Source organism: Halichoerus grypus, chromosome 1 (assembly GCF_964656455.1).
Source record: "Halichoerus grypus chromosome 1, mHalGry1.hap1.1, whole genome shotgun sequence".
In the NCBI taxonomy this organism is placed as follows: domain Eukaryota; kingdom Metazoa; phylum Chordata; class Mammalia; order Carnivora; family Phocidae; genus Halichoerus; species Halichoerus grypus.
In genome coordinates this window covers 101,236,090-101,262,401 of record NC_135712.1, presented here as the reverse complement: position 1 = coordinate 101,262,401, position 26,312 = coordinate 101,236,090, and the positions used below count along the sequence as shown (strand labels likewise).

Genomic DNA, 26,312 nt, shown 5'->3' with positions numbered 1-26,312 from the left:
GATGGTGGGGCTGTGACAGGCAGGAGAGAATCGGCCTAAGGTTAGCCTCCAGCATTAAACTGTGTTATGAGTTAAAATAAAAAATGCTATTTGGTTAAACATCAAGAGGCCAAGATTTTAATAACACAGCTGACTGATACTTACTCCTGCAAATTTAGACTATTAAGAGACATGTAGTTAAAAACAAAAAGCATAATGACCCAGCTTTTTGTTTTTCATAATCATTGAACTTTTTAGAGATCTTTTAGGCACCAATTTCTAGTTGAAAAGAAACAATCTTCTGAAATTTAGCAATTATTCATATTTCAGTTGTGATTTTTGTTTTAAAGGGAAATTATTTTTTATTTTAAAAGTTCCCTCTTGGGGCGCCTGGGTGGCTCAGTTGGTTAAGCGACTGCCTTCGGCTCAGGTCATGATCCTGGAGTCCCTGGATCGAGTCCCGCATCGGGCTCCCTGCTCGGCAGGGAGCCTGCTTCTCCCTCTGACCCTCCCCCCTCTCATGTGCTCTCTCTCTCATTCTCTCTGTCTCAAATAAATAAATAAATAAATAAAATCTTTAAAAAAAAAAAAAAAAAAAAAAAATAAAAGTTCCCTCTTAAGAAGTTCTTTGACTTAGCTTCCCCAACATCAACATCAACTTCTACAAAACCAATCTAATCATACCACAAAAATAACCACCATCTGTCTTAAAGAAAGTGACTCCTATATGAATGGGGATTACCAAGGGCACAGATTGATTCCACAGACTATTCCATTTGATTTTATTGTAACTGATTATCAGGTCTGAGACCAGGAAAATGGAAATAACGGTCTTATAGAGAATCACACATTAGAATAGTTCTAATTGGGGGCACCTGGGTGGCTCAGTCAGTTAAGCATCCAACTCTTGATTTCAGCTCAGGTCATGATCTCAAGGTCGTGGGATCCAGCCCCGAGTCAGGCTCTGAGCTCAGCGGGGAGTCCATGCTTAAGCTTCTCTCTCCCTTCTCCCTCTGCCCCTCCACCCCTCTCAAATAAATATATCTTTAGAAAAATAAAATAGGTCTAATTGAAATTAAGTATTTCTTATAGAATTATAAATATTTGAGTGTTACTAGAGCTAACTACGTATTTTCAAGTTTTTATTTTCTGCCAATGGCTTTGATCTTTTGCCAACCTGTCCTCCAGAAAAAAGGAATCACTTGTCCCATATCAGCCACAATGGGAAATTGCACAACCCCAAGAATATGGGGCAAGGAGTCTTCCTCTTTGACCTACCGGTAGGTCAGAAGTGATCTCCATCACCACTCCTATGAAGAAATGTGCTTCTACATGACATGGAATTCAGTTATGATCTTCGACCACACATTAAGGCTTTCCTTTTGATGTGAAACTAGTAACAATAGCAGCAGGTTTTTTCCGTCTTTATTCTCAAATTGACAGTTAATGAGAACACACATGGAACAGATTCATAATAACATTCATAATATCCTGGCCATCGGGTTCTCTCTTTTCTTTTTTGTCTTCAGAGTCCTTTCCAAAAGGAAACATGCTGCCTGGCATTCTATATATTATTCCCAATTTTCAAGTGGAAAAATGAGACAGATGTAATGACATAAAAACACTGGGAATTACATTTTTAAAAACAAGACAATAATTCAGATCTTCTTGTTTTAGTTCTTCTCTGTATTACCATGGTAAAATATTTATCAAAGTTCAAGAGATTACTGATATGCAATAATGACCAATGACTTTACACTAACGGAGCTATCAAACAATAAACTCATCAGTGAAGTAACCGGAGAAAAGTTCAAATGTAAAGGGTGATTCATTATTCTCTTTATAAAGTATTGAAACAACCATAATATTCAAACATCAGAAAGTCCTACGTAATATTAGACAGTAATTCATAACTGTGAAATGCTGTAACATCTTGAAGTACCTTCTGAATGACCAAAATGGATGAAATTTTGCTCAGTATAACTTTAGTTTTTTTACACAGAACTATGTATTTTTAAAAACTGGTAACCCATGTAAGATATACACAAAACCTTTACCTGACTATTCTGTTCAATGATTAGAACTCCACATTGCTTTGTTTTTATGGACTGATGAGATTATAATCCAATGAAATCCTTTTAACACGTTCTAGTTTCTAGAATGGCATGTTCAAATAATTTTGTCCTATTAGTTTTATTAACAAAAATCTCCCATTTCCTCCCATTAAAGGGCCTGACTTGATTTTTGTCTAAATAAGTCACAAGTGTAACCCCTCCAGTCCCCAGTCCATGGGCACTTCATGAGTCTCAGTTCAGTGTAAGTCAACACAGTGACCTTCCCAGGAGTTTTCCATTGGAGATTTTAAAGTAATTTTAATATTATCCACAGAGTATCCTGTCTTTCTCTAGGCTTTTGTCAAATTAATAATGGCATGTGGTATTCCTCAGCATAACCTGCCAAAATGTGATAATTTCCTTGGAAGAAAAGCCATGAGCTGCAATCACACGTCTGAGTTGACAGACATCCAAATGGATCCTATATAAAAAGAAAAGGTTTGTGTCTTCTGGAATATGGATGTCCACTTTTAATAAATTCAAACAGATCCCAACATAAACATCTTCAAACTTGATGGGTTTTACGTGACTCATCATTTCATAGATTCTTGGCACCAAATCTCTGGACATTATGTAACCCAACCCACTGCAGTAGGGAGGAAACACCTTGAAGGGATACTCCTGGTATGAAATATGGGCTTTCTGGTAAAATCCTCTATAGGAATAGTTATCGATTAGAGGATAACCTGTGAAAAACTTCTCTGAGTGGTTTACATTTAAAAGGTACTTCACTAAGTTGCCAGTATTGATGAAAACATCTGTGTCTGTCTTCATGATGTACTTGGCATTGGGGCAAAACTCAGTTACCCACCTGAATGCCATAATTGTTTTCAAGGTCAGATTATTATACGTGTCTAAAAAATCCTGTCGTATTATGTCACCGTAAAGGAGGTGTTCATCCTCTAAGGACAATGCTAACATTTTGTCTTCCTTTTCGGCCTGTTGGCCTAGTAAGAAAAATGTAAGAACCTCATATCCCCACCAAGACTTTTTTTCACCCCAAGTAACTCTAATGGCCTGTCTGGCTTTCACATCTGAAGGGTGTGAGGTCACCAGGATGACAAGAAATGGGTTTTGATGAGAGCAGTTTGAATGCTCTCGAAGCGTGAAGCGGAAGTCTTGTCTGTAAATTGGCTCATACTCATAGAAGTACATCCAGTTTACACGTTCTATCACATTGTAGTGGGGCAGGCTGAGGTACCACATCACCAGGAAACTCAGGAGGGACAGCAGCAGGAGGCTCCATTTGAGGGATCTCAGTGACATCCTACTCGGAAGGGTGGTCAAGAGAGCCAGGGCCATCCACAGCAGCTCCAAAGCACACGAGCCTCAGGTTCTGGAAGATTTATCAAAGACCTGGTTAGTACTCCACCACCCAAGACACACCATTAAATGATATCTGATTATCTCCTTAAAGTGAGAGTCGGGACAATAAAAGCTCCCAAGCAAACCAAGAATCCTGACCCAAGCCTCCTTAATTTCATTTAACTATAAGCAAATGGATACCAACAACCAAGAGTGCATTTTAGCTTTTTACATCAAGATCAAGGTTAAAAACATATCCTTCATTACTTTGGGAAAAATAATACTTTTTGTTTGATTTAAATAACTGTTGAAATACAATTTTGTCCTGGATGTCCAGAGGGACAGAGAGAGATGAGTAATGGGGGTTAAAAAATAAACCTGCAATGAAAACAAAACAAAACAAAACCCAGAACAAAAAGTTCCATTTTTTCTTCACCGGTATGGAAAAGACGTAAAGAAATTAATGCAAGGAGATATTACCAGCGACATGTCCCAATAAACCAAGGGTCTTTCTCAGCTTTGTGATCTGATGTGGATTCTAACAAATCCGGACTAAGGAAAACCCAGTAGCTACAGTTATTCACGTGAGATGGGAGGAAAGCAGAGACTCTTCACCTGAGAGGCAAGTCCTCTAGACACAAACAGGATAACCAATGCTCAGGACTGTGAAAGAGCTTTTACTTGTCCAAAACACATCCCAGCTCCCCTTTTACCTCACTGGCTGAACTCAGTGCTCAGTCTGGATAGCAAGCGCTTAAATTAAAGGCCTGTCCCTAGTATGGAGTGTTCATGTGTTTCCCATTCTAATCTATTCAGAAACCCCGCGCCAGATCAGAATCATGGGAGGGAACCTCCAAGAACACGTGCTTTTACACAGACCCCCAGCTGAGACGAGAACAGAGGTAGGGGACACAGAGCACTCGGCCCGCAGTGACAGTGCGGCCTCAGCTCTGCGCTGGATCCCGAGGACGAGGCTGGTGTACAATTCAGGATCCCGCAGGGCTTTCCTGGTACCATGATCTAAAGACAAACACAAACACAGTGTTTCCTAGATCCTCCCATCCACAGACTACACCAAGCACTAAGAAGACCAGAGGAAGGACATGGGAGAAGGCAATCCCAAGGCAATGGGGAAACATGGCAGACTGTTTATATCAAACGCTAAGGGACTTCAGAAGGAGGGACAGATCAACAACATGGAGGGCAGGCTGAGGAGGTCCTGATGGTGCCCTTTCACCCACAATCATCTGGGGGGAGGGCTCTGGGAAGCCAGAATTTGTTATGGGGGGGCATACATTAATGTCACTATATGGGAAGGCTGGCCTCCCAAGGGTTCTACTTTGGGTCAGTCTTAGGTCTCTGGACACACAGCTCTTCTGCCTCTTAATACTATGAAGATGACAGGATCTCAAGACCCCTTGTCCTCGCTATCTGGCCATATCTTACCTGCTCTGACTAGTCTGGTCACGGTAATCTTTCCTTTCTCTAGTGCTTTCTATACTTTAAGTCACACAACACAATGGAATGTTCTGGCAAACTCTCCAGTTCAGTTTCATGTATGTGTCTTGCCTCTCAATTTATATTCTATGACGTTGGTGGCGAAGTTGTTCTCACAACTGTCAAAGTGCAAGACAGAGAGAGACCTACAGCAGGAGTGCAATGAACACAGACTTGTCTGTTATGCTATTTCTAGTTGTATAAGGATAAAAGGTAGGTCTGTCCATCCCACTCCATCCTCCTCCCTCCCCCTTACTAGCCTTACATAGCCAGCTCCTGGAAAAACCTGAAACAGAAGAGACCTAGAGAAAGGATTAGAGAAGGAACTAAGCTCTTCTTACATTTTCTCCTCATCTGGCTACTAGACACCGCACAACTTTAGGATGCTCAATTTATACCTCGGCCAACGAAAGCCTGTACATTTATTACACCAGTTGTCAGGTGCAGTTTTACATCTCATTCTAACAAACAAGCACATTATAATAAATTTCGGACAAAAAGAAAGAAAGTGTCCTGTGTGAGGAGCAGCCTTTATAACTGCATAGAGGCAACGAAGGCCCCATTACTCTGATTTCCCGATAATGGGAAGAACTCAAAACAGCAAATCTTATTACAGAAGTGATCTTACGTGCGTTCTAGAAGCCATGGTTTCTAAAAGTGAAAATGTGCCTGTGGTCATGAGGTCTACTGCTTGTGGGCCCACAAAGAAAATAAAGCAGCAGCAAGGAGAAGAAGAACTCTCTAGTCCAAAAAAGGGGAAAGGTTTTTTCGAGGACTGGCCGGACAGACTTTAGATTACCCACAACGCAGGCGGCTCTAAGGGCAGAGACCGCAGTCCCCACCCCAGCTCTGACCTTCAACAAACAGGGCGAGCAGGTATGTTCTTTATCTTTCAGAGCCTCAGCTTCCACATCTCTGCCCTGAAGATGTCAGGACAGCGTAAATGGGGGATAACATGTACAAAACACGTAGCTGGCCAGTAAGTGTTCAGTAAATAGGGTCTGTCATCACCAGCTGTGTTCTTCCCTGGACAGCTCTTCTTCCCTGTTTGTGTTCTCTAAATTGATTTTTATTGTCAAAGGAATTATCCTAAAAAAAAAAAAAATCATCTTTATAAATTCTTACTACTTATAGGAAAATAGGTTTCAAAGCCATAAATATATTTCTATTTCTTACCTACTTCTTGATTTATTTCTTCTGAGTGAAAGACCTTCAATTTCACCAACTGGACATTCAGTAGTATGCAGCAAAAATAATGCTTGAAATTTCTATAAGACAGAGAAGAAACTTAACAGCATTTACCTAGGGGTCAGGGGATCAGAGGTCAAAGAGGGGAAAGAAACAAGCCCAGCTCCTCCAGTTTCTTTCTGAACTAGAAACAGATACTGAAATAAAAAGTTAAAGAAGTTACCACTAGCCCATAGAATTCAGAGAGTCCATGGCTTCATCATGGAAAAAGAGCACTTGGCGCTCAAGGCTTAACACATACATCTAAGTTCTCACGTCGTTCTCACGTCACCTGGTGTCTTCGGTCACCCTACCACAGTTTGACTTCCCTGCATAAGAACTCAGCGGTCACTCAAATAAGCGAAACACAAAACGTCTAAGAGACGCTGTGTGGGCATCCTCTCCTTCATCCCGTTCTACACCTGCGCTCACAGCAGGCATGTGCGCCTGCCGACTGCCACCTCCCAACCCCCCTTCCCCTCTGAGCACTTGCCCCGGCACACTGACAGACCGCGAGAAGACAAACAGCGAGGCAAAGCTCGCTTCCTGCCACGATTCGCTACGTTCCTGTCTTGGTCTTTACTAGGCAAGCTTGAAAACCAGAGCAGGACATGAAACACAGGGAGGCGCTGACATATATCCCTCCTTCTACAAAAAACGCTTCCAATGCATTAAAGACTCAAGTGGGAGAAAAATGAACCTTTCAAAGCACTAAAAGGAAATATGGATGAATATTTTAATAGTTTTGAAGTGGGGAAGACCTTTCAATTACTCAACTGTAAGGAAATAATATAATTTCAAAAATTTCTTGAACAAGATTGAAAAGCAAAAAAATAAAGACAAACAGAAAACTGGAGAAACAAAACAACAATAAAAAGCAAAAACAAGGTTGAAAGATAAAAAACAAACTGGGAAAAAAAACACCTGAAATTTTATGACAAAGATTTGTAAACCCAATTAAAAAAAGACTTCATACAAATTAAGAACAAGATGAATACTACAAGAGAATTAATGGCCAAAAGAGAAATTCTCAAGAGAACTACAAATGATCAATTAAATAAGAAAAGATATTCAAACTCACAAGTAAGCAGAAATATTGACAAAAATCGCAAACCAGCAAATTCAAGGAAAAAACATGACAATACTCAGTATGTGTGAGGGGAGAAGGCATTCTCATGCACTCTGGAGGGAAATTTGAAAACAAGTATCAAAATTTTAAACATACACACCCTTTGACCAAGCAATACCACTGCTAGCAATTTATCCTAAAGAAATAAGCAGGCAACTGTGTGTAATTTAAAATATGAAAAAATTTGATTTAAATGCCTCCCAATAGAGAACTGGTTAAACAAAACTATGATACATCCATACAAGCACATATACTTATTCACTATATGCAATGAAACTATATTACCTACATTTCCTTGATATATTACTAAATGAAAACTGCAGTTGCAAAACTGCTTATGTGCTATGAGTCCTTTTGAAAAATGAAAAGATAATTATCTACAAACCCATAGAGTCACATATGCTGAGCAAGATTTCTAGAAAGATGTGTCCCAGTATGTCAATGGTTTCTATCCTGTGGGATTTCTGGAAGATTTCTTCTTTCTTTCATTTTTCTTTTTGTATCATTTGGATTCTCCACACTATTCATTTTTGTCTTTGTAAATATATAAAAACAAAGCCAAAAAATTTAATTTTATGCTTGCATATCTCAAAAGTTCCACTGAGTGGTAGCAACCCTAAGCTAGCAGTCAGGATTCTGAGTTTCATCTTATCCTAGTTCTTCTCCCAAAGTGTGACCACGTACAATTCATGATATTTCTATTAGGTATTATATTCTCTTATTTTAGTGAATATTATCTCAACATAGTAAGGAATGATTTTAAAAATCCACTCAAAATATAGTAATTCTAATATAAATCTAACAGGATTTACATTAGCTAATAATAATAGTACTTTATATACATGTATATATACACACAGATAAATATAAAAATTTATGAAGTGTTCAAAACAAATATTATTAGTTTTCCCCCAATAATGCTATATAGTGGGCCAGCTGGTTTTACTGTACCTATCTTATAGATGAATTTTAGAGATTTCAAGTGAACTGAAGATGAAATAAAGACACTTTCAAACAGACTAGGACTTATAAAGTCTACAAACTCTAGCTCAAAGTACCAAAGGAATATATATTTTAGAATGTAGAAAAATGAACTCAGGAGGAAGGAACGGCATGAAAGAAACAAACGGAAGCAAGGAGATAATTAAAAGATAGTAAAAACTAATACAGATAGTAAAACAAAAAGAGAGAGGGAGAAGAAGAAGAAAAAAAATTATTCTTTTTAATGAGGTCAGAAAAAGTGAAACTAAAATACCATATAAAAATGACATGGTTGCTGTAAAAAAAGATTTTCACAAAATTAAAATATGTTAATATTCTTACCTAATTCAGGAGGAACAAGGAGAGAGTGATAAACTTTAAGACTGTGCAAAAAATTCATTTAAGAATATACATTAACCTTTAGAAGGACCACTGAATTAGTAGGTATGGACTATGTATCTTCCATACTGATTGAGAAATAAAAGAAACAAAGCAAGCTATCAAATCAATAGGGGGTAGGACAAGAGAAAAAAAGCAGAGAAAATGCATGGCAAATAGAAAACACAAAAGATGTCAGAAGTAAATATAAATGGAAGCCCCTGGGTGGCTTAGTTGGTTGGGCATCTGACTCTTGGTTTTGGCTCATGTCATGATCCCAAGGTCATGAGATCAAGCCCTGCATCAGGCTCTGCCCTGGGTGTGGATCCTGCTTGAGATTCTCTCTCCCTCTCCCTCTGCCTCTACCCCCACTCCCGCTCTAAAAAAATAAAATAAAAAGTTTTAAAAAGTAAAAAAAGAAGTAAATATAAATGTATTGTCAGAGTAAATATACACTCACCTACTAAAAGACAAGAGATTCTCAAATTGGCTTAAAATTCTGCCATTATACTGCTTATAAGACACATGCCTAAAACAAAACAACACAAAAGTTTTAAAATTAGTAAATAAGAAAACATATCAGGAAAATGCCAATCAGAAGGCTGCTGCAATTAAATACTAATGTCACATATTTTAAATGAACAGCATTCAAAAAGGACAAGAAGATTTCGCTACTAATAAAAGCAGCCATCAAATAAGATAATTTAACAATCATGAAGCTATATAAACATAAAAACATAGCCTCAAAAAAATATAAAGCAAACTCTGAAAAGTATGAGTACAAATAGAAAAATCTATAATCCTAATGGAAGGCTTTTAACAAATCCCCCTAAATAACTAATACATCAGCAGGCCAAAAATAAGGATACGCATGTTTCAAATAATATTAACAAATTTGGTTTAATAGAATAGTAATATTCGTTTCAAAATCACATGAAACATTTATTAAAAAATTGATCATGTTAGGCTATATAAGACATTTCAAGAATTTTTAAAACTCAATTTAACAGGAGTGCCTGGCTAGCTCAGTTGATAGAGCATGCAACTCGATCTCAGGGTTGGGAGTTCAAGACCCACACTGGGTGCAGAGACTACTTAAAGAAAAAAAACAAAAAACAAAAACAAACCTCAATTTAACAGAGGCCACATTATGTGACCACAATATAATTATAACAAAAACATAACTTGAAAAACACATAAACAAAAAAAACTTGTTTGGAAACTCAACATCCTTACACACACATTTTCTGTTTAATCCATAAATTTAAAGAGAATACCATATTGGAAAGTGTACAATATGTGCAGCTGAATAAGATCAATTTACTACATTTCAGTGAGGCACTATTACATCAACTCCTTAACTGAAAACTGTTGGTTTGGGGCAGGAAAGACAAGCTTGTATTTTTTTCTGCTTTAAAGAAAGATAGTTCAGGGGAGACAAATAGCTCTAATTAAAGAGGGAAAACTCCTTTTTATAGAAAAATGCCAATTTTAAATGTAGGTACAGTGACAGAATAAGAAAACTACAATTTTGCAACTTCTCATGAAATTTTGGATTCAGGCAACGATTATTAATCAGTGTTTTAATCATCAAAGGGAAGATTAATAAGGAGTTGGACATCTGTGTGGTACCAAAGTAACACCACAAAGATAACCTTTTACTCACAAGGACTGAAACAATATAAACTTTACATTGGAGGAATTAGAGTGCTAATTATCAATGTTAGCATTATAAATGATAGAACAAACACATACTATTTATCTCCTAAGGAGATGATACAGTATGAAATGATAGTATTATCTCTGATGAATCCTAGCCAAAAATGTTAACTGGAATTTAATCAAAATTTACACAAAATAGAGAGAATAGAAGAACAAGCTAAGGAACACCACAAGCAACATTCAAAGAAATCCAAGAGCTAGGACTGTCAGCTAGCATGGTGTCTTTAGCTAGTTAGTACCATGAAAAAAGGGAGAGCTGTAGATTAAAAAAGATTTAAGGACACACAAATTGCAGTGTATGGTCCCGGACTGGATCCTGGAGAGATCTGCATACAACCTAAGTATTAGGTGATGCCAGGAGGATTATTAATCTATTTAGGTGTGATAATGTTAACAGGCTACAACAGGCTATTAACTGGGTAAATAAATGTGGTATAGCTACACAATAGAATACTATTCAGCTACAAAAAGAAACAAAGTACTGATACAGGCTGTAACATATCAGTTTTCAAGAATTCAGAACATGGGGGCCCTGGGTGGCTCAGTCTGTTGAGTGTCTGACTCTTGATTTTGGCTCAGGTCATGATCTCGGGGTTGTGGGATTAAGCCCTGTGTTGGGCTCCATGCTCAGCATGGAGTCTGACTGGGATTCTCTCTCTCCCTCTGCCTCTGCCCCTCCCCCTGCTTACGCTCTCTCTTTCAAAATAAATAAATAGAATCTTAAAAAAAAAAAAAAAAGAACTCAGAACATGGATGAACCTAAAAAAACATTAAGCTAAGTAAAAGAAGCCTGAAACAAAAAACCATATATATGTGACTCTATAAATGGGAAATATCCAGAAAAGGCAAATCTATAGACAGTAGGTTAGTGGTTGCCTGGGGGTGGCATAAGTAACTGGCTGCAAATGGAGATAAAGAATCATTTTGGGGTAATGGAAATATTTTAAAATTTGATTGGGTGATGGTTGCAGATCTCTGTAAATTTAGTAAAAATCACTGAATTACAATTAAAATGAAATAACTTGGGCGCCTGGGTGGCTCAGTTGTTAAGCGTCTGCCTTCACTCAGGTCATGATCCCAGGGCCCTGGGATCGAGTCCCACATTGGGCTCCCTGCTCAGCGGGAAGCCTGCTTCTCCCTCTCCCACTCCCCCTGCTTGTGTTTCCTCTCTCGCTGTCTCTCTCTGTTGAAAAATAAATAAAATCTTTAAAAAAAAAAAAATTAATTAATTTTATGGTATGTAAGTCATACCTTAATAAAGCTCTTAAAAATAAAATTTAAAAAATTTTCCTATTTCTAGGAGTATGTATTTAAGAGTAGAAAGTCAAGATACCTGTATTTACTTTTGAAATATTTCAGTAATAAAAACTAAAGAGAGTTAAGAAAACAAATTCCCTCTCTCATTCATTTATGGTGGAACAGGAAATGGTAACAACTCTCTGGAGGGCAATTTGGACATACTTACACAAATTACAAATACTTTACTCTTTTCTCAGTAATTTTGATCCTGGAAATTATTTTAGGCACAGCCGTATATGTCTAAAATGATAAGACGTTTTATTAGCTACAACATTATAATAGTAAATGATTAGAAATAACCCAAGGGATCAATAGGGGATTACTTACATAAACAATGATACATCCACACAATGGAATACTATACAGATGTTTAAAAAAAGAACGAAGATGTTTTCTACGTACTGACCATGAAAGATTTTTAGAATACATTAAGTGGAGAAGGAAGATCTAGAACAACGTTTATAATGTGCTAACTTTTGTGTTAAAAAGAAGAGAAAAGGGGCACCTGGGTGGCTCAGTCTGTTAAGCATCTGACTCTGGATTTTGGCTCAGGTCATGATTTCAGGGTCGTGAGATCAAGCCCCACATCAGGATTCTTGCTCCGCGGGGAGTCTGCCTGAGATTCTCTCCCCCTCCCTCTCCTCTGGGGCCCCGGCTCTCTCTCTCTCAAATAAATAAATAAATCTTAAAAAAAAAAAGGAAGAGAAAAAATATGTATATTTGTGTGTGTATGAGAAAAACAATGGAAAGACACATACAATGGGTAGGGAGGAATGGGGTAGATCAGAAAAGGGGTGAGAGCATCCCTTTTTTTTTTAAGATTTTATTTATTTGAGATAAAGCGAGAGAGAGCACGAGCTGGGGGGAGGGGTAGAGGGAGAGGAAAAAGCAGACTCCCCACTGAGCAAAGAGGCCAATGCAGGGCTTCATCACAGGACCCTGGGATCATGACCTGAGCCAAAAATAGACGCTTAACTGACGGAGCCACGCAGGCTCCCCGAGAGCATCCCTTTCTTATATTACTTGATATTTCTTTGTTATATTACTTAAATAACATTACTTGGTTATATTACTTTGTAAGTTATATAGTTCTTACATTAATTTGATTCTCAAAACACTTGAATACATTAAAATTCAAAACAATGAGAATAAAAATTTTTCCCTCCCCATTTTAAAGTGGTACATATAAAAACACACTGGATGTAACTAATGCAGTCCTTACAGAAAACTCATAACCTTTTAAAACAATACACATTTTTAAAAGTAGAATTATCTTATATGCATTTTTTGTATCCACTTGATTTTTTTAGAGTGGTATATAATTTACATACAATAAAATTCACCCTTTTTATTTTACTGTTCTGAACATGTAACCACCAGCACAATCAAGATATGACTCAATTCCATCACAACAAAAATTCTACTAATGTCCCTTAATCAATCCTTCCCTGAACCTCCAGGCAACCACTGATCTGTTTTTCATCCCTATAGCTTTGCCAAACCAGAATATGTCACATAAATAGAATGATACAGTATGCAGACTTTTAAGCATAATGAATAATATTTTTTTAAAAAAAAAGATTGAAAATAAATGAGCTGACTACTTAGCTCAAGAAGTTAAAAGAATAATTCCAATGTTATTACAGAAACAAGACAACAGAAGGAATAACAAAGATAACGCGGAAAACAATGAAAAACAAAACAAAAAAAAAGGAAGATTATTTGAAAAACAAACATTAGGAATAGAAGGGAAGTCCCTAATCTGTTAGAGAAACTGTAGCAAACTTACGATGAAACTTTAGAAATATTTCTATTAAAGTCAGTAAAAAGACAAGGATGCCCATTATTGCCTCTACCATCCAGTGCTGTTTTAGAGAGTGTTACTGCCACTAAAACAAGAAGAGGAAATAAGATGTAAAAACTGTTAAGGAAGAGAAGAAAACCTGCCATGATTTTCTACAGAGAAAACTCAAAGGGAAAAAGACAACAGATAAGAACTAACAGGTTTACCAAGATGTTGGATATGAGCTCACATATATATCCAAAACATTTAAAAAACCAAAAATCTAAGGAAAAACACAGCACCAACAAAAACTACAGAGTGTCAAATAAAGCTAACAAAAAATGTGCAGGACCCTGATGTGGAAAGGTAAAAATCTTTTCTGAAGAATTAAAATTAAAAAAAAAAAAAGTGGATAAACAAGACACACATATTCAGGGATAAGAAAACTCAAAAGTAAAGGTTCCACTTCCCCAAATTAATCAATAAATTCATAGGATTATGAAAGGAATTTAATGATCTAGGAATAACCAACACAATTTTGAACACAAAGAATGAAGCTGGGAGTGGGCTGGGTGTTATCAAATCGTACTGAAGAGCTACAGTGATTAAAACAGAGTAGCAGAAAGATTAAACAGCTGAATAGCGCCAAGACTGGAGGCAGATCCACATATACACTGGGACCTGAAAAATGGCAGAAGCTGCATCACAAACCAATGGGGAAAAGATCCAATAAATGGTTTTGGAATAAATGTGGCTAAAGTAAAACCATATTCATATTTATTTTCAAAATAAAATTCAGGTAGATATGAGAATTTTAAAAAGCAAAACTAAAACTATTATAGAAAAATATAGCAGAATGTATCTGTGAACCTATGTGTTGGGAAAGCCTTTGTAAACAAGTTACAAAAAGCATATCCCATAAAAAAGAGGAGAAATACACTAGGTAACATTAAAATATAAAGCTTATAGGACAAGGCAAGTTAAAAGATGAGCCACAGACTCAGAGAAGATATTTACAAGTGAAACAAAGGACTGGTATCCAGAATCTTCACTATGTTATATAGTATATACTTGTAATAATCTGTTATTCTTTGTTTATATAAAGTTTATGTAAAGCTTACAAATCAAAAAGAAAATGGGTGACGTGTGAATAAAAAGTTCAAAGAGGAAATCAGAAAGGCCAATAAATATGAAAAGAGGGTCAAACTCACTAGTGATCAGGGAAATGCAAATTAAAGTCAGATACCAAATTTTTAACCCATCAGGAAATATCAAAAAGTTTATTATTAATCAGGTACTGGAGTAAATGCTATTTGTCACACCTTGTGGGTTGAAGTACACCATTACCGCCCCTTTGGTAGGTAAGCAATATGGCTACGTCTAGTAAACTGAAAACTGGACTTTCCTTTCCTGGGACTACATCCTAGAAAAACTCTCATATGTGTACACACATGGAGATATGTGCAAGCACGCTCACTATGGGGCTATGAAAACAGATAATCTGAGGCAACTTAAATGTCTATCCAAAATGTCTATCCATAAGATAATAAATCAATAAAACCTGGTACTGTCTTCCAAATGAATCCTACAAGACAGTTAAAAGAAATGAACTAGATTTATACACAGAGCATCAATTTGGATAGTATTAAAAAATAAAATTTTGAGTAAAATATACAAGTTGAAAAATTAAATACACATGTAATACCATTTATATAAGTAGTTTTAAACAGCACCCAAGAAACAGTGAGCTTTCAGAAGCAGCTATGCAAACAAAACTTTTTTTTCTCTCCAAAGATTTTATTTATTTATTTGAGAGAGAGAGAGAGAGAGCACGCTCGAGGGAGCACAGGGAGGGGGAGGCAGAGGGGGGAGGGAGAAGCAGACTACCTGCTGAGCGGGGAGCCTGATGCAGGTCTCCGAAGATCATGACCTGAGTCAGTCAGCCGCTCAACCAACTGAGCCACCCAGGAGCCCCCCCACAAAATTATCTTTTAAAGAAACTGCAGGAATTCCTCCCACACTCAGCAGTGTGGGTGTCACTGTGGAAGAATGAAAGGGGCATGTGGTGAAAAGGGGAAAGAGAAGACTAGCCACAAATATGATAAAGTATTAGCATCTGTTAATTCAGGGTGATGGAAATATAGGCATTCTCTTCTATTTTTAGTTTTCTTTGTATTTAAAATTTATCAAAACAGGGAAAAAAAGCATAATAAAAATGCTTGGATATCAGAGTTAAATGGCCCACCTAAATCTTGGCTGTAATATTTAATGGTTGTGTGACTTTGGGGAATGACTTAATTTCTTAAAAGCGTCTTTTTTCAGCTATAAACCAAGTACCACAATACCAATTCAGTTACCATGGGGTTTCTGTGGGAACATGGACTATTCAGTCAGTACACTCGGTAGTTTCTGAAGTTAAAGTGTCACTCAGGTGTGTGGATAAATGTGGACCCACTATGATGTCACAGGAATCAAACTGGCCTGGCCTGAGACTTGGGATTGGCTCATACCCTGACAGTGGGGGCACAAAGCAGCAGTTCTCCTAGCACAAGCCTCCTTAGGAAGACCATGAACCCTGACACTGTTCTAAATCGCATGTCCCAGGAGAGGGGCAGATAGAATCTGAAACGTCGATGAATAGAAAAATATAAAAAGGCCCAACAGAAAAATACACCACTATTTTATTACTGACTAATAATGTCATTTATCACTGTGAAGAAGTTATATTTATAATTTTAAAATGATTTCTATTTTATAAAAGATGAACTTGTGATTATTTTAACTAAACAGGCACCGACTAGATTCTAAATAGTTTACTTTAAACAAATAATCTTCTCTATCCCACAAGTCTAGCATGATGCTGTGCACAGCAGGCCGCCAGTAATTACTTGTCGGTTTGGTGGTTGATCCACAACAGCTGAAGAAACATCTCAAATAATAGAAAAGCCCAGAAAACCTCCAGAGACAAAACAGGTTGGCTGCTTCCAAAGCTTTAACCATCAAATGAAACCTCCATCCTCAGAGAAGAAATCTGCATTTCAGTTATTAACACCAGAACTTTCTGGGAGCCAAAGAGGGCTGCATCTATCTTATCCATAAGTGTTACAGAGCCCTCAAAAGGGCTCCAGGGACAAAAAAAAAAAAAAAAAAAAAAAAAAGGAAATCATTCAAATAAACTTAAATTAGTATTTCTTAATGGAGGGCTCCTCAGTTTTTAATATGCTAATGTACATTCTCTGAGAAGGGGATATATTCTGCAATGTTTCTCAAATTTATCTGAAGAACCTTTTTTAATTTTCAGTGCCTCTGGCAAGGACTGAACTCTACACTTTGGAAAATCCTGTCCTCGATCATCTTTGTAGTCACTGAATTAATAAACTAATTTTGGTGAATTAATAAATAAAAATTTAAGCAGTTTGGAGTTAAAAAAAATTGTACAAACTGGTTCAATTTTTTTTGGCAAAGTTTTTAGTGTTATTCCACTAAAGCTGAAGAAACATGTACCCTGCGATGTAGCAACTCCCAGTCCTAGGTAGAATACTCAACAATATGTAAATAGGAACACCAAAAAATGTTCCAGAAAGTTCATAACAGCACACTATCCATGATAACCCCAACCTGGAAACAACCATGGTACAAGGGAGAAACAAATTTATATAACAGCGCCTTATACAAAATGGAAATGAACAAACTACAACCTCATGTGACATTCTGGAGAGTCTCTCAAACACAATGTGGAGCTAAAGAAGCCAGACACAAGAAGACTAGACACTATGATTCCATTTACACAAAGCTGAAAAGCAGGAAAAAGTAATCTATGGTGTCAAAGATGACCAAGGACACTGGTAACCCCTGGAGACAATTAGGGAATATAATAGGGAGGGGCCTGGGGGACTTTCCCGGGTGCTGGCCACGTTCTATTTCTTGACCTGGATGGTGCCTACAGGTGTGTTCACTGTGATAATTCATTTCCTAATCTGCACTTTTTTTTTTTTTGCATGTTATGCTTAAAAAAAAAAAGTTAAAACAGCTTGGCAATCCAATCAGTCGTTCTGTTTGGTTACTGTGCACAATCAATGTTGGCAGGTGTCTACATGACATGCTGGCCCTAGATGCCCAGCTGTGGTGAGAGCACTGGGAACTGCTACCAGGCACTAACTCATGTAATCTTCAAGACACCCCACGAATAAAGGCACTTTTGAAATCTTTATTGTTTGCATTGAATAGGTGAGGAAACTAAGGCTCAGGGAGAGTCAGTAACTTGCCCAAAGTCACAGGCCTGTAAGCGGTAGAGACAAAATCAAACAGGACTCCAAATCTCATGTTCTTGGCACTATCCTTCCTATCCCAGGGAATCTGCTACATGCCTACTGACCAGAGTTGCTCGAGTGGTTTTAATTTCTCATGACCATCGAACCTTGAAACAGTAAAGCAGCATCACAACCTTACCATCTTTACGCAGAAAGACTCAAAATTCTCCCTCTCAAAACCTGAAATATGAATTATTAACAACAGGAAAAAACAGTAATAATGGGGTGCCTGGGTGGCTCAGTCAGTTAAGCGTCTGCCTTCAGCTCAGGTAGTGATCCCAAGATCCTGGGATCAAGCCCTGCATTGGGCTCCCTGCTCAGCAGGGAGCCTGCTTCTCCCTCTCCTTCTCCCTCTGCCCCTCCCCCGCCCGCTAATTACTCTATCTCCAATAAATAAAATCTTTTTAAAAAATGATAACTAATAATTTATGCAGATACAGACCTTCTTATTTTGCATCAAAAATATGCTGGGAACTATGGGGTGCCTAGGTGGCTCAGTCAGTTAAGCATCTGACTCTTGATTTCAGCTCAGGTCATGATCTCAGGGTCCTGAGATGGAGCCCAGAGTTGGAGTCTGTGCTCAGCAGAGAATCTGCTTGAGAATCTCTCCCTCTACCCGTCCCCTCACTTGCACACTCCCCCCAGCTCTAAAATAAATAAATATATCTTTAAAAACATGCTGGACACTAGGAAATTGGGGGACTGGGAAGGTGGTTGGAGGGATCAGTCCCAATGCAAGGACTCCAGAGAAACAGAAGAATTATTACAATGGTACAATTATTTAAGCCAAAATAACCTGAAATTCTTTCCTGGGGTACAAAAATGTTGCTTATTTTCTGTGAAGGGAAAGAAAATTCAATTATTTAAAAAAATATATAAAACTCTTTTAAGTACAAGTCTAATATATGTTCATTAGAGAATTGTGAATGCAAAAACAAAGCACAAAGACAATGAAAGCTTAAGGGTAACAATCTTAACATTTTTTGAAGAAAATCTATCTATCCCGTCTGTCTCTCAGGAATACATAAGCCCCCATCTCATCGCTGCCATGTCTCCTCCCATCCCTATTTTGGCCATAATGGCTTCGTTTTTGAGCCCTGACCGTGTCAAACTTCCCCTCCCTCGGGGAGTCTGCACTTGCTGTCCCTCGAACTCAAAAGCTGGTTCCTAAAAAGGCTGGCTCCTTCTCCTGCTTCAGATCCCAGCAAAATGTCACTTAGGCAAGTCCCTCCCTGACCCCTTATCCCAAGTTGTTCCCGGGCCCACACCTTCTATCACACCCCTCATTATTCTCCTCGCGGCAGTTAACCCACCCGGATTTTCTATTGTCTATTGTCTGTTCCCTTCCCAAGAATCTGAGGTTTGTGAGGAAAAAGGCCTTGCACACAATAGGTGCTAGGTGGATATCTGAATGCTGCACAAATGCTCTGGTAATGTGCTTTTACCCATTCAATATATTAAGAAAAGATCCCCACGAATAAATTGAATCCAAAAGCAAACTCCTGAATCTGTTAGATTATGCTTACTTTTCCTCAGCTCTCTCGTGATACAAAGCCTTCTTCTAATAGGCTATCCTAATTCTGATCATGTTCATTTTAAAAGGTCCAGACATGAAAAAGCAAGAAACAAAACAAAACAAAACAAAAACCCCACCAAAAACCACATTTCAATAAAATTCTAAGCCCGAGCATACTAGATTTAGGATCAGCGAAGGAGAAAACGCGTGCTATCATTAAAGATAATTATAAAAGTACCATCAGTTGTGCAAATTATGACTCTTCTTCCACATAAAAAAACAGTAGTGCAAAGGGTAGAAATCCTAATAGCCCCAACAAGGCCCTGTGCACACTGAGTTTAGTACAAATCATAATTACACACATCAGTCATGTCCTATTCTTTATAGAGGGAGACATACACATATCAATACACATCATGAAGAAAATTCCCCTACTAGCTCCCTCTGCAACTGAACATATTAATTCATAAACAAAGCAATATAAAACTCTACCATTCTGACCTCCTCTGTTTATATTAGAAACAAACAAAACCAGTGATGCCTGGCCACTACCTCTCTCTTCCCTTTTCTTTCTGGACCCAGTGGTTCTTAAACTTGGCTGTCTATTATAAGCTCTCGGAGAACTTGAAAACCTCTGGAAGCCCGGCTGTACCCGGGACTAACTGAATGAGAGTTGCAGAGGGCAGTGAGGCTCCCGTGGCAGTATCTTTAAAGTTTTCTAGGTGATTCCAATGTGCTGCTTTAGACCTCACTATTCCAAGTACAGTGCCTGGGCACCACCTGGGAGCTTGCTAGAAATGCAGAGCCTTAGGCCCAACCCCATCTGATCGCAGTGAATCAGAAACTCTGTTTCATGAAATAACACATGTTGAACATTTAGGATGGGGCTGGCATGCAGTAAGAACTAAGTAGATGGCACTGCTATTTTTATTTATTAAAGTCCACTACATGGTCCTCTAACATATTCTTATTTGCTTACATTTGTTCTATTTACAGACCTTGCAGCAGCTCCCAATGTCTCTTATAGGATACCATATGGTCTACAGCACATGTGGACATGCAAATAAATCCTAGTTTATCCACATTCTCCCTCCAAATCAGTAAGTTTTCTTTCTTTTTTTTTTTTAGTAGGCTCCACACCCAACGTAGGGCTTGAACTCACGACCCTGAGATCAAGAGTCACATGCTCTACTGACTGAGCCAGCCGGGCACCCCAATAAGCTTCCTTTCAGAATCCAAAGATGACGTTTCCTCTAGCATCTTAAAGTTGCTAACATTTTGCCACCCTGAACATATAAGCCCACAGGAACTACTAGTAGAGGTTCACATGCCAAATGCGACATTTCTCCGTTCCTCTTCCACACAAGCTCCCCTCTCTTGTGATCTTCCTCCTGCCCCCTGATCTTCCCGTAACTGGGAATGATTGGAACTCTCAAAAGTCCTACGATGGGTATTTCTGGCATCTGGTGGAGAACTACAAAATACATTAACCTTTTCAAACTGAGGTGTGAAATATTTGAGTGGCACCAAATTATTTTAAGGATTGTGCCTATTTGATAAAGCTTACACTCCTCCCTCTTACTCTGAAGCACAGCTGGACATACAATAGAGAATCAAATTTTATTTACTGCATGGATGAACTGGAACCGCTATACTTGCCGAATTTAATAACACTTAAAAATGAGATACGCTTTACTCTGTCGGGGCAAACAAAGTTAATGTTAAAAAAAACCCTTGCTTTCTACTTTATCCAATTTCTTCATATTCCCCTCTCTGCATACTTTTAGCAAAAGCCCCTGCTTGGTCCTGGCACTGTAGGAAGTACTCTCCATACTTCCACTATTTGTTGGTTAAAATAATCTATGAGGTATGCACTACTACCACAGCATTTATTTTCCAGTTGAGGAGACTGAGACGTGGAGACCTGATCATGAGTCAGGGTCTCACAGCCTGCAAGCAGGGCTGGGAATCCCGGACTCCTCATCCTGAGTGGGCTCCACAACCACGCCCCACTAGGCACCTTCCCTAATTTGTGTTAATCTCGCTGGCATCTTCATGCTTTCTTCCACATAGTGCAGCACCTCTGATCTTCCTCAGGGTGAAGAGCTGTCAAAGCTAACCCAGAAACTTAAAAAACGGAGGAAGCCTATGTGCAAATACTGTTCAATTTCCAAGCAGATCATGCTCTTTCTAATTCTCATCCAAACAAGATCCAACTAGTGTTTCCTTCACATACACTTTTCAGAAAAAGAGGAACTGCTGAGAAGAATACCATTAATGAGTTTATATTCCAGATAACCCTGAATAAATTACTGAGCTTCAGTAAAAATTAGCAAACACTCCAACACAAAGGCAATGACCATCAGGAGCCAGCAGAGATTCAGAGCACTTGTCTGACTAACTCATCTCCATATTCAAAAGGTTCCTTCACCTGAAGATCAAGGGAAGCCTTAGATAATTCACAAGAATTAAGTTTCTCTGAAGAGGGCAGGGCACTGAATGGTCTTTCTGAAAAAAGTGGACAAGTGAGCCCAAAGACAGTGCCTCACTGGTTTCAAAACTGGCTGATCCCTCATGTCCCATGTGTTCTCCATAGCCAGTCATGTGTTCAACATACACTTTTGGGCTCGTGCTGGACTGTGAGAATATGGTACTGACCAAAACACCCAAACAGAGCAAAAGTGGACGTACCTCTGCACTCAGGGGTGAGCAGTCTGAAAGAGCCACATGATAGAACAGCCTGGGGGAAGAGGCAACAAGACGACTGGGTCTGGAGAGAAGCTAGGAAAACTGGAGCAGAGCAAAGATCACACAAGTCAGGCAGAACAGCAGGAAGGCTGGCTTGAAAGCTGGTCTTCCTGTCTCTGTTTTGTTATAAACAGTTTTACCCATTGGAGGAAAAGAACAGGGGAAGCTGCTCTAGTTAATATCTCTTCTCATTGTTGCCCTAGGTTAGGAATATTACATATCTTTGTCATTCTTACCTGTCAGGCTAAGTCACCAATTACCTTTTCCTTAGTTATCATTTCTTCATTCGACATGCCAGACCGGTGTTAGAGGCTGGGACTGCCATGGGGAAAAAGAACCCTGCCTTGCCCTCAAGTTGTTGACACCATGTAGAGCATGGAGGAAGGTTGAGGACTCCAAGGCTCAGACTGAACATTATAGGTAAAGCCCACCTGGAGAAGATGGGAGGGAGACCTCCCGGCTCAAGTGTCTCTAAATGTGTGGTCAGGGTCCATGGCAGCGAGCTGACTTTGCACTCTCAGAATGTGCAGATGCTTGATAAAAATGCAAATTACAGAACCTATTATCAGTTTAGAGAAAAGAACTATTTAACATTGAGAAGAGCTAGTAAGAGTTTTTTCTCTTAGAAAGGGGGTATCTCCATCCTTGAAAACAAAGTCTGTTACAAAATAGGAGCCAAATATAGTGCTTCTTTATGCTAACTTAAAAATGCCTGTACAAAACGCACAGCTTGGGAGTTTAGCAGAATTCTATGTTCTAGTCCAGGAGTGGCAAAAAAATTTTTTTTAATAAAAGTGCAGATAGCAAACATTTTCTTTGTGGGCCATACAGTCTCTATCCCAGCCACTTGATTCTGTCTTTGTAGTAAAAATGGAGCTATAGACTATATTAAGCAAATAGATGTGGCTATGCTCCAAAAAACTTTATTTACCAAACAGGCTGCTGGTCTGGAGGTGTTGTTCTAGCCCCATGAAATGGCATACCTTAGAATAGCAAGAAAATCTCAATTTCCTGGGGTGCCTGGCTGGCTCAGTCAGTAGAGCATGCGACTCTTGATCTCAGGGTCATGAGTTCAAGCCCTACACTGGGCAAGGAGCCTACTAAAAAAAAAAAGAAAAAAGAAAAAAAAAAAAGAAAATCTCAATCTCCTAAAATCTTTCTTCTCTGTGTTTCCTTATTACTGAAGTGGGGATCCTAGTGGTGGTAACATGTTCCCATATAACATGGTTCCCAGAGGGTAGACAGGGCTGAATAGTATTAAGCTAGGCTATGGATGCTCTACGGGGACAACAAAAGGCCTGGCGTCCTGACTAATTCAGGGTCAGAAACACATAGAATGAAAAATTAATAATCTACTCTAGCTTTCTGGCTTTACTCCCTCACTTCTCAGAGCTTCAGGGGTTACAAGTTATCTCTCTAGCCAAATCTTCCATCGAGCAGCGTCTCAGGGCCTCACCGTTGGGATGTCCTGTGGCTTCATCTTCCCCTCGTTTAGACAAACCTCCTACAAATCACTATGCTTCCTGCACATACCCTCACCGTCCCCTCTCATCTAATTCACAACGTACCAAAAACTCTGGTGCCAAAAGCAAATCAGTATTAATAACAGGCAACTTTTTTACTGAAATAAAACCATTGTTCGCAGTCCCAAAAGAGATATTTGCAGAAGAAATGCTGTCAAATGAACTGCAACTTTTGAATGCATCTGCTGTACAAGGCCATTTAAGAGCATCCTATTTGACTCCCCACATTTGACCTCATTCATGAAGTTGTACAGTGTGGTCACCACACAGTGAGCAGGGATGAGCAATGACAACTGTTAGAACTGCAAAAGAAAAGTGTATTTGGCCTCGACATTATATGGTTGTGAATGGGATAAAGGCACTTTCTCAAATGGGATTCTACCTGTACCACCCAATGGGGGAAAGAACAGAGCTGCAGACTGGGCACAGAGAGAAGGCAAATCATTTCAAGGGATATGAACAGAGGAAAAAGCATCCACTGGAGTATTTTCTTAGGAATAAAGAGAGTGAGGGGCGCCTGGGTGGCTCACTCGTTAAAGCGTCTGCCTTCAGCTCAGGTCATGATCCCAGGGTCCTGGGATCGAGCCCCGCATCAGGCTCCCTGCTCAGCTGGAAGCCTGCTTCTTCCTCTCCCTCTGCCCCTGCTTGTGTTCCCTCTCTCGCTGTGTCTGTCTCTATCAAATAAATTAAAAAAAAAAAAAAAAAAAAAAGGAATAAAGAGAGTGGAGTCTGAGGTTGAATATGGCCACCAAATTAAGTTTACAGAGTTAACTTTTCCTGAGTTATCACGGTGTTTTAATAATAACCCAATTTTTAGAAATACATGTATCATCCAAAATGGTTTAGTAAAGCTTAACTCTTACAACCCTCAAATCCTTCAGGGAAAAAAGATATACCAGAATATACAACAGAATTTGTAGCTGTGTAAATGATCCTTAGAATCTTATAAAGGAGACTATTACAGTCAATTTTAACCAGTCAGGATAATTTCTAAATTAAAATAAGATGAACTTACCCATAGAATTTCAGATGAGACTAAAGCACTAGCAGAAGTTTTTCTGCTGTTTTCCATATTCCATGCTTAATTAAAAGATTTGCTGTGAACTACTGAGCAAAAGAACAGAAAAAGAATACATCTAAGTCATAACTCAACACCATCAAGCAATATGACATCTAAAATCAATGGTCTATACCCAGCAAGCTGCTAAGGAGCAAATTATTATACATCAACATTCTCCTCATTTTTGGAAAAGCTTTGGTCCTCTCTTCTTCCTCCTTGCTTTTAAATCACCTCATGCATCCGCTCTGGAATTATAATTTGGCCACTGTTTTGATAACAGGCTTTATTTTCATGGCTGGAATTACCCAATGACCATTCATTTGAATGAACCCTCTAGTCTAGAAGAAAAAAATGTTTTAGACTCTTATCTCTTAATAAATAGCTCCCTTCTCTAGACTGATAAAAGTTCAGATGCGCTTTTATCAGGCATCAACACATTCTGAGAGCACAAACTCAGCTCCCTACATCCCTCTAAGACACCTGGGGAAAGCTAAAACACAAACTTATTCTCAGTTGAAGACTGCAAACTCAAATCTTCCTTACGTCTGAAAACAAAAAAAGATATGGTTTGGTAATCTGTTCCTTGCTACTAGCTTTTCCTGACAAAGTAGCACGTCCTAAACATTGGTACTATGTGCAAAATACAGAGGGGAAAAAAACCCCATCTCTGCCTTGGAAATCTCCCTCCTAGTCCAACAGTGAGGAGTGGAAGAGAAGGAAATACGGAATGCAACGCATCATTCCTTACTGCTTGGAAAAGTGAGGCTCCACTGCACCTTTCAGATTTCTTTTAAAATGCCTGTATGCCGTTAAGATCGCCTCTTACAGCCCTAGCTCCTTGGGATTTCCTTTTCTCTCTGCCCAATTCGCCCCTTCTCCTCCTTGGGTCCATATTCCTTACAATCCCTCCCGATGAAGAAGAACCCTCCCACAATCCGACTCCCAGGCCCTTCCCCAAAGCCTTGGGCGTGCGTTCGCCCCGGGCCTGCTGGGAAATCCACCAAAACCGAGACACCGCCTCCTCCTCTCCCCCACGCAGTCGCGGCCAACGCGCCCCGGGCTGCTTCCCGAGTTTGTCGCCGGGGCAGCCCAGGGCGACGGGGATCCGGGGGCTGCGCCCTAAGGCAGAGCCGGCAGGACAGCGTGCTCCTTGCAGGCGCGGCCTGGGCCCGCCACGCGTCCCTGCGCCCCTCAACGTCGCCCAGGGCCCCACCGGGTCCCCTTCCTCCCCGCTCACCGGGATCCGGCAGCTAATCGTCGCCGAGGCCGGAGCCCCTGGGCGCGGCTGCTCCGGCGCCACCCCGGCCGCGCTCTGGGAGAGGGCCGGAGTGGGCGGCACCGCCCTGCCCGCCTCCCGGCCTCGCCGCCCCGGCAGTGCCGTCCAGGGAGAAGCCAGTCCCAAGGCCAAGCCCGCCACCCAGCCCTGGGGTCTCCAAGGCTTTCGGATCGCCCCCAGCGACCCCGCCTGGCACTCACCTCCCGCGCGCGGCACGAAGCCTGCTCCGACACCGGCTGGCGGACTGCCGACGCTGCCGCCCCGCGCGCACACGCAGCCTCCCGCAGCCGCACGCACGGCCGGGCGCGCGCAGACCACGCGCCGAGGCCCGGGAGCCCCCTGCTCGCTCGCACGCACGCGCGGGCCCTGAGCCCCGGCGAGCGCGGCCCCCCTCGGCCCGCAGCCGTACGGACTCTCCCGGGCGCGCTCCGTCGCTCCTCGCCGTCACCTGGCGTTCCGAGTACG

At 39.9% G+C, this 26,312-nt stretch overlaps 2 protein-coding genes across 51 annotated transcripts in view; one reads left to right on the top strand and one right to left on the bottom strand.

Annotated features, from left to right (window-relative positions):
- Positions 1-1,387: 1,387 nt before the first annotated feature.
- B3GALNT1 (beta-1,3-N-acetylgalactosaminyltransferase 1 (Globoside blood group)) lies at positions 1,388-26,188 on the bottom strand. 48 transcript variants are annotated; one of them, XM_078069692.1, is made up of 8 exons: positions 26,048-26,188; positions 24,527-24,618; positions 24,042-24,185; positions 22,972-23,088; positions 21,932-22,030; positions 9,071-9,139; positions 6,072-6,163; positions 1,388-3,429 (listed from the first exon to the last, which is right to left on the bottom strand). In XM_078069692.1, the coding sequence occupies exon 8, from the start codon at positions 3,393-3,395 to the stop codon at positions 2,400-2,402; it is 996 nt and encodes a 331-aa protein (XP_077925818.1). In that variant the 5' UTR covers positions 3,396-3,429; positions 6,072-6,163; positions 9,071-9,139; positions 21,932-22,030; positions 22,972-23,088; positions 24,042-24,185; positions 24,527-24,618; positions 26,048-26,188; the 3' UTR covers positions 1,388-2,399. The 48 variants fall into 48 exon arrangements, 47 of the variants coding, with proteins under 47 accessions (XP_077925818.1, XP_077925825.1, XP_077925875.1 ...); XM_078069699.1 differs by having other exon boundaries at positions 21,932-21,980; XM_078069749.1 differs by having other exon boundaries at positions 24,527-24,615; positions 26,048-26,166.
- Positions 26,176-26,312, top strand: part of NMD3 (NMD3 ribosome export adaptor) — a 131,543-nt gene continuing 131,406 nt past the window's right edge. The window contains exon 1 of one of the 3 annotated variants that reach the window (XM_078069647.1): positions 26,176-26,312. The gene's annotated coding sequence lies outside the window, so the exon portion shown is untranslated. The other 2 variants (XM_078069652.1, XM_036120877.2) reach the window with 2 other exon arrangements.

Excerpts from the sequence above, each read along its gene's own strand:
- B3GALNT1 (XM_078069692.1), bottom strand. The coding sequence starts at position 3,395 with ATGGCCCTGGCTCTCTTGACCACCCTTCCGAGTAGGATGTCACTGAGA.